Source organism: Stylophora pistillata, chromosome 1 (genome assembly GCF_964205215.1).
Source record: "Stylophora pistillata chromosome 1, jaStyPist1.2, whole genome shotgun sequence".
In the NCBI taxonomy this organism is placed as follows: Eukaryota; Metazoa; Cnidaria; class Anthozoa; order Scleractinia; family Pocilloporidae; genus Stylophora; species Stylophora pistillata.
In genome coordinates this window covers 19,589,229-19,597,737 of record NC_142519.1, presented here as the reverse complement: position 1 = coordinate 19,597,737, position 8,509 = coordinate 19,589,229, and the positions used below count along the sequence as shown (strand labels likewise).

Genomic DNA, 8,509 nt, shown 5'->3' with positions numbered 1-8,509 from the left:
ATTTCAGATCGCAATTTCCATCAACTATGGCTTAGTGTTCAGGTTAAAAAATCCAAGTTGATCGTGCTTTGTGTAGCATACCACCCGGTATGAGGAGATATATTGAAACCGATCTACACCCAAGCCTTGTTGTTGAACAAGCCAATAATCATCCTTGGGGACTTAAATTGCGACGGGCTTGACAGCTCTTGTCACGAGTATGCAGCTATCAATAGTTTCACACGTGAAATGAACCTACAGCATTTAATAAGGAACCGACCAGGATTGCGACCACCACCGAGTCACTATTAGATGTCATCTTAGTTTCAGACCCTTCTTATGTTCGTAAGAGTGGTGTCATTAATTGTCCAATTAGTGACCACCTTCCAGTTTACGTTGTGTTGAAACTGAAATCTCCCAAGATCATTATATAACAGTACGCAGCTATAAGAACTATGATCCCAAAAATTTCACTTTCGACTTGGGGTCTACGAAACCGCAAGAGTAAGCAAATTTTCGAGATAAGAGGAAGACTTTTCATTAAACAGCCTGTCGGATAATCAGCGCTGACTGACGGTTGAGAATATCACTTCAACCACCATCAACGCCAAAAGTGCGACTCTCGACTGAGCTTTTCAGAACGCAAGATGTCTCAAGCATACTCTCTCAAACTGGTTATTCCACTCAGCATTTTGTCACTGAGTGTTATAGTAACGAACACACTTGTCTGCTTGTTGGTGTACAAGGTCAAATCAATGCGGAACTATACCAATGGATTTGTAGTATCGCTCGCCATTTCTGATATTGTGACAGGTGTTGCTTACCTCATCCAATACAACGCCAAGCTCCACGAATGGTCTCGAGCAGCACTTAACGTCTTGTACGCCATTGTGCTTTTCGTGGGGGCATCAAATCTCTGCGCAGTGACTTATGACAGGTATTTGGCCATTTTGCACCCATTCTCATACGCTGAAACAATAACGAAAGTTTTCAAAATCGTCGTGCCAATAATTTGGATTTTCTCGGTGGTGGTCGCATGTATACCGCTTACGTGGGAAGGAAATACGACTATTCTCCACACCAGAATTTACATCGTCTTCTTTCTTACCATTTACATAGCTCTTCCTTACGTCTTGATAGTCTATGCAAATTATAAGATCTTTCGATTAGTAAGGCAATGTGTGCGACGCGAGCGAGAACTGAGCATCTCCTTGCATGCTTCGAATTCGAAGGCGGATACGAAAAAAAAATGCACGCCGAGGAAGATTTCCTCTGAAGCTAAAGTGGCAAGGGTCTTCGCTGTAGCATCGTTGATGTTTGTGTTGAGCTATTTTCCAACTTTATTTTGGTCGGCAGCGAATGCCGTGGGCCATAAAGAAGTGGTTCCCATGCTTTTACTAGACTTCTCACCTTTCTGCGTGGTGTTTGGATCTCTTGTTAATCCCATTTTGTACTCGTTCATGAAACCGGATTTTCGTAGAGCCCTGAAGAAAATTCTAAGAGGAAAACGAGCCTATCTGAACGCGAGAAGATCTCAGAGATCGTCAATGCCAAGCATTGGAGCAACAAACACCACACCAATTGTGTCGAGGAAGGCAAAGGAATCTCTGGTTCATAATGGTGCATTTTGCAAAGGGAGCGATCCTATCGAGAGCGACGTCTAACAAAACAGACTCGAAGAATGATGGAGACGACATTGATTGTAATTAACACTTGAAAATGTGAAGAAGTAAGAATAATATGATAGAAATTTGATAGTGACATTGATATTATTATCATTATCACAAAGTCATTATTTCTTTTAAGAGACATTCGTGATTTACATCAGTGTAAAGCAGAAGTATACTCCATCTTTAATCATTTCTGCATGATGTCTGAGTTGAAAAAAATAAAGCATCCTTTCCAAACTATAATAATATTATTCAAGCTCGTGAAACGTATCTCTACGATTAGAATGTCGCACAAAGTTGCCAGTCAGCTTTTTTCCGTTCCTAGTAACTTCCCATGCTTCCTGTATCAACGAGACATCTCAACCATTGTCAACTTTTGTGGCTGTAAAACCCAGATTATTCTTTGAATCATAACAAGACGGGATGATCATTTGTAAATGAAAACTGCGAGACAATAGCAGAAGCCATGGTAAGGTCGCTGTTTGTTAAGGCATCGCTGGCGAGGTAAGAGAAGAGTGAAGCCAGTAATTCGTGCCAAAATTTAATCTCTTAGGACATGATCTCAACGTCAAAACCTAAATTAACTCCATATGTTTGACGCAAGTGCTGCCAAATGAAATTCAAACAAACCTAACCAGACTTAGATGGAAGAATCACTGAACAGCTACATGACCCATTGTTACCCAAGACCCTTTAGCAACACTTACATTGCCTTCGCGAGAAATTCTTAACACATTCGACATTTGACTTATTAAAGCAAATTTTGGGTCTCAGGGCTGATTGTTCAGCTTGTTTTGTATGCAAGCAACTGTAAAAACGTTGTCAACGAGTAAAAAGCTGCATAAAAGAGGAGGTTGAGTATGTGCTTATGTACGTTGTGAGCTTCCAAGGTACTTAAAGATTTTTCAAGTATTTCAGATCGCAATTTCCATCAACTATGGCTTAGTGTTCAGTTTAAAAAATCCAAGTCGATCGTGCTTTGTGTAGCATACCGCCCGGTATGAGAAGATATATTGAAACCGATCTACACCCAAGCCTTGTTGTTGAACAAGCCAATAATCATCCTTGGGGACTTAAATTGCGACGGGCTTGACAGCTCTTGTCACGAGTATGCAGCTATCAATAGTTTCACACGTGAAATGAACCTACAGCAGTTAATAAAGGAACCGACCAGGATTACGACCACTACCGAGTCACTATTAGATGTCATCTTAGTTTCAGATCCTTCTTATGTTCGTAAGAGTGGTGTCATTAATTTTCCAATTAGTGACCACCTTCCAGTTTACGTTGTATTGAAACTGAAATCTCCCAAGATCATTATATAACGGTGCGCAGCTATAAGAACTATGATCCCGAAAATTTCACCTTCGACTTGGCGTCTCATTCTGACTCCTTACTTTCAGTGTTTGCTGCACCTGATGTAAACAGCAAGTTAGACATTTTTAATAACGCTTGTCGCCAAGTACTTGATGCACACGCTCCGGTAAAGACAGTCAAAATTCGCAGCCGCCCATGCCCATTTGTCACCGAAGAGATCAAGGATCTTATGAAAATAAGAAACCGTCTTCATCGTCGCTTTTTCTTAACGCGCAATGAATTCGACTGGGCAGAATACAAAACCTCCCGCAATATTGTGAAAAAACTCTCTTTGAAGCTGAAAAACATCATACATATCAAGAAGTCCAAAACGATAAGAATGATTCGAGATCCCTTTGGAAAGTGATCAACAACATCATTCCATCGAAAACACAAGAGAAACTTGTCTATTCTAAAGACCTCAAGACCGTGGCAAATGAGTTTAATTGATATTTTTCATCCGTAGGAAGTCGCACGGCTGAAGCTGTTGCAAAGTTGGCATTAGGAAATAATATCATCCCTTCAAACTCATTTACACCAGATCTTATATCATCTTCCGATGATTGCTTCGAGTTCACTCCCGTGAGCATCGAAATTGTGAGGCGTGTCATCTTGTCCTTTCCATTAAACAGAGCACCAGGACCCGACAAAACCAAAGCTAGAGTTTTCAAAGACGCCCTACAAGTAATACTCGGGCCTATTACTGAGATAATTAACTGCTCACTCATTACCTCTACTTTTCCATCAGACTGGAAGATCGCTGAGGTCATCCCACTCCTAAAAAAAGGGAGATCACGAAGAACCTCTGAACAATCGGCCATTGTCACTACTTAATGTTATGTCTGAAATTTGTGAGAAAATTGTTCTAGAACAATTTATCACCTACCTAACGTCACGTAACCGTTTGTTAGTCCATCAAAGCGGCAATAAGTCATTCCTTTCAACTGAGACCTTGAATATTTATACTACTGATCTAATTTTAGAGGCGATGGACAAAAAGGAAATCAGCGCATTAGTCTTACTCGACCTCTCAAAAGCTTTTGACAGTATTTGCCATCATAAGTTACTCCAGAAGCTCTCCGCTGTAGGTGCCTCACCCGCCGTAGTTCAGTGGTTCCGTAGCTACCTTTCAGATCGGATCCAATCAGTGCGTATAGATTCTGTGTTATCAGATCCATTACCAATCACACACGGAGTCCTCTAGGGAGCGATTCTTTCGCCGCTCCTCTTCTGTATTTATTTAAATGATCTGCCAAACGCTACTCAATTCTGCCACCTCGAGTCATACGTCGATGACTCTAAAGTTTTGCTTTCTTTTCCCGCAGCCGACGTCACTGACGCTAAGTTCAAGCTCGAAGATGATTTGCGTAATGTTGCCAACTGGTGTTGCGCAAATGATTTGTTAATAAACCCTGGGAAAACGAAGTTCATGTTGATCGGCACTAAGCAAATGATAAGTAAACATTCTGTTAATTTTACTGTTTCATTTATTGGAAGGACTCTCACGGCCGTCGAATCGGCAAGAGATCCAGGAGTATACATAGATTCACATCTGACCTATGACACTCATATCTCCCACCTAGTCTCTTCTTGCTTGACTAAACTGGTTCAGATCAACTGCGTGAAATACTGTTTCGATAGATAGACTTTAGTTTTAATTATTACATCTCTTGTCTTTAGCAAAATGTTCTACTGTTCGTCTGTGTGGTCTAATACCTCATCTAAGAACATACAAAAGCTGCAAACTCATCCAGAATTTCGCCTGCAAAATCATCTGCGGCGCTCGGAAATTTGACCATGTAACGCCATTACTGGATGAACTCAACTGGCTTCCAGTTGACAAAATACTCAAATTCAGAGACGCTGTTATAGCTCATAAGCGTGTCAACAATTTAGCTCCTGAATATCTATGTGTAATAGAAAAAATCCGAGCCCCAGATGGGACTTGAACCCACGACCCTCCGTGATCTAGTCGGATGCTCTAACCACTGAGCTACTGGAGACTCTATGGTGAGCAAGGGTCAATTTGTGGGCCTCGACTGGAACCGCATCCGACTAGATCACGGAGGGTCGTGGGTTCAAGTCCCATCTGGGGCTCGGATTAATTCTATTGCACTAAAAATTGTTTCATCTTTACATGAATATCTATGTGCTAAGTTTAAAAAACGATCTTCTGTACATAATCGCATAACACGTAATAATGAGAAGATTGACATTCCATTATTCAGATCAGCTACCGGCCAAAGTTCCTTTGCCTATAGAGCAGTATCTCTGTGGAACATGTTAGACGAAGACCTGAGAAACGTTACATCTGTAAAGGCCTTTAAGAAAGTCCTGAGACTTGCCATGAACGAATGATCGAGTGACAGTTAGAATTTAGAATTTAACAATAGCTTGTCAGATATAGTTCGCATTCATATTTGTAAATAGGTACTGAAAAACCTTTTTTTGGGAGTATTTATCGTTAAAGTTTAAATTTTAAAGTTTAAAAGCATGATCCATGAAAGATGACACTCGACGGCCTTATGGGAAATGTTCGCACAGATAATCAAAAATTTACTTTTCTCATTATTCATGGGAAATCTCTTTTTATGATGATAATTTTGTTTCAGAGTCGAAAGCTTCCATAGTTTCCATCATGGTGGTTATCATGTACATCTGACCCATAAAGCCCATAGGTCTCGTAGTTCATTGTAAACGCTTTTTGATGTCAAGGAGTGTATCACCTTAGTGTCGGTGAAACCCACCTCACTGAAGAATTGTTTGAAACAGGGAATAATTTTACTAGTATGGGATAAAGACAAAGAACTGAGATGCCCTAATCAAAGAGTCTTTTTATTTCTTATTCAACTATTTTAACTTTTCAAACTTTCGTTCAGCTAAACATTTTACACAGCTCGGTCTTGCGTGAATTGGCCAACAGTGCATCGATCACTGATTTTTTTAGTTCCGACCTGCTCGACGATGTTTGAATATTGCTTATATGATGGACGAGTTGCAGCTCAGTTCACTGGCTGTCGTCTGTTAGTGTATGTAAACCACTCGGAAAAATCTCCACAAATGCGATGGTTTGCTGATACCAGTACTGACTCATGAGTGGAGAGTTTGCTAATAGTTGATTAAACTCTCCACAAATGCGACAGTGGTCTTCCTCCAATACATCTAGAAATTTTTGGCACATTTCCTGTGAACTTTAGCAGCACACGATTTTAAAAAGTCGTCTTGATCTAAGAACCGAGAAAAGCTAGTGATTCAAAGACGTGTACATATTCCTCGTTTATTCCATCTACTTTGAAACAAGAGCATATATGACTTTCTTACTTAGTTTTTTACTGCATTTTCTAGTTCTAATTCGTTTAGAGACCTTGTATCCTATGCTAAGATGTAGAAACATGATTCTCTTTAATGTCGGATGATAAATATAAACATGCCATGTCAACCCTAGGCAAAAAAGTACAAAAACAAAAACAGCAAAAACAATGAGCTAGCAGCGAAATAAGGAACTGCTTTTATCCTTAAGACTTAATACTACTGATATCCTTAAGACCTTTAAGGTTAATCCTCGGACAAACTCCCGGCAGTTTTACTTCTAACATTGACTCTTGCAAAATCCATAAACGATAGCGGTTTATTGATTGTCCTTGGCAAGAAGGATTATCAGCAATGCGATCGATCGCTCCCTATGTTCAATCATAGAATAACTATAATAAATGATATATAAAATCCTATGACGCATGCAATGCATCTTCTATTGTTACATTAATGATAGAACCATCCAGAACCGTATCAAGCTTTCCCTTTATATAGTAGATGGGTCCCATGACTATAACAAAATATTCACACTGATATATAAGGGAAACTCCTTAGAAAAAAAGATTTTACACCCAGGGAAAATTTCAGTTTTGGGACGACACGACCTGTTTTAAATAAGATTGATATGCAAACATTGTACCAAAATTGTCTGGTTTCGGTAGAAAAACTGTTGTGTCTCAAATGAAGATTTCTATCTAATACTGAGAAGTGTCTCTAAAGATAAGTTTTCCTAGATTCGGATCAGGACATAAACATAGTGTCCGCAGCTGAGTTTGTGCTTGTTATTTCTTTTTCCTCTCATAGGATAAATTTTCCGCGTTGCTGTTTTCCGAACTTAACACCAACATCTCGTAGATAAGCAGAATTTTTTAATGACTTCTAACTTTTTCTTAACTGATCCACCGTAATTAAAATAGGTATTTCTATTTCAGATCTGTGAATTCAGACTTAAATTTTCGCTTTTTTACGGCCTAGAGTCTATTGTATCCTCTTTATTGGTTTTGAAATTCTTTCCGTCGTAGAAACAGCTAGAATATTCAAAGAGGAATCGCTTAACTCGAAACGATACTTTTCCGCTCTTTTGTGTCCTCGTTTAAATATTGCAATTTGTGTAGTATTTGATTTAATTTAATGGCTTCGCCAACCGGCAGGGACGCTGCAACAGCTTGCGTCAATTACTGCCACCCATCCTATCCTAGGGGTGGACATCCATCACACAGTAATCTCATGTGTGGGAAATTAACGTCTCCTACCCCAACCCTGCAGGAGACGGGACCTCCATTTATTCGTCCCTATCCGAGAAGACCAGAATATCTAACCATTTCTTGATGTTATAGAAAGGCAGCAAATTCTTCTCAATTATTTTAAAACCCTGTGTGTTGGTCCGGCCGGGGTTCGAACCCTCGACCTCCCGCACAACAGTCCAGCACTCTATCCATCGAGCTAACCGGGAGGCGGTTAGTAATAGGACCTTCCACCCGTTGATACTTAAGGAAATGCATCTGCCATTACGAAGTTAAGTATCCTAAAGGCCATGTAGGTTGTCGGCAGGAATGAAATAAAGGTACTGTGGAACCAAACGCTGTCTAATCCTTGACGTCCGTAACAAGTTCTCTTAAAGCAGATATCCTCGTTCCAGGAAATCGCTGCTGTTGCGTTCTCCACAAGAATCCAGTAAGAGAGAAAAACCTATCGTCAAAATACTTTCGACTTTGTTGATTCTACCCTGCGAGTAGTGCCACACGAGTGGCGTAGCTCCCGCGTTTCCAGCCGGCAAGCAATAGGGACTTTAAGTGAAAGGAAATAAACTGTAAGTCGTGGTTTGCTAAAGTCCCTAATAGGGACCTTAAGCAACCACGACAGCGACGGCAACGAGGACGTGGAAAAACAAGAGAACTAATTGGTAGAACAATAGCTCAGCGTGCATTTTGAAACTTTGTACATTTCTTAGCCGTCCTATGCAGAACAGCAACGTGAAATCGCCAAAATTTGCGTCGTCTGCGAACCGAAACCGCGACGGCAAATTATTTTAATTTCCATTTGGAACTCAACGCTACTTTTATACGTCATGCTGAAGTTGAGCTGTGGCGCCGTATGAGACAGTAAGCTCATGTAGCCATTTTTGAAATTCTAACCAAGAGTAGAAATTCATTTTTTAATCGAAGTCTTCCTTGGCGTTGCCGTCCTGACTA

At 40.3% G+C, this 8,509-nt stretch overlaps 1 protein-coding gene, 1 long non-coding RNA gene and 1 pseudogene across 2 annotated transcripts; 1 reads left to right on the top strand and 2 right to left on the bottom strand.

Annotated features, from left to right (window-relative positions):
* The first annotated feature begins 317 nt into the window (after nucleotides 1-317).
* LOC148741579 (dopamine receptor D1-like) lies at nucleotides 318-2,422 on the top strand. The gene has a single exon (XM_088742530.1). The coding sequence runs from the start codon at nucleotides 627-629 to the stop codon at nucleotides 1,641-1,643; it is 1,017 nt and encodes a 338-aa protein (XP_088598656.1). The 5' UTR covers nucleotides 318-626; the 3' UTR covers nucleotides 1,644-2,422.
* A 2,047-nt stretch (nucleotides 2,423-4,469) lies between these two features.
* On the bottom strand, nucleotides 4,470-5,455 carry LOC148741578 (uncharacterized). The gene is made up of 2 exons (XR_015994499.1): nucleotides 5,143-5,455; nucleotides 4,470-4,904 (listed from the first exon to the last, which is right to left on the bottom strand). It is a non-coding gene; the product is annotated as an uncharacterized LOC148741578 (long non-coding RNA).
* A 20-nt stretch (nucleotides 5,456-5,475) lies between these two features.
* On the bottom strand, nucleotides 5,476-6,826 carry LOC148741577 (uncharacterized; annotated as a pseudogene).
* Between the last annotated feature and the right edge of the window lie 1,683 nt (nucleotides 6,827-8,509).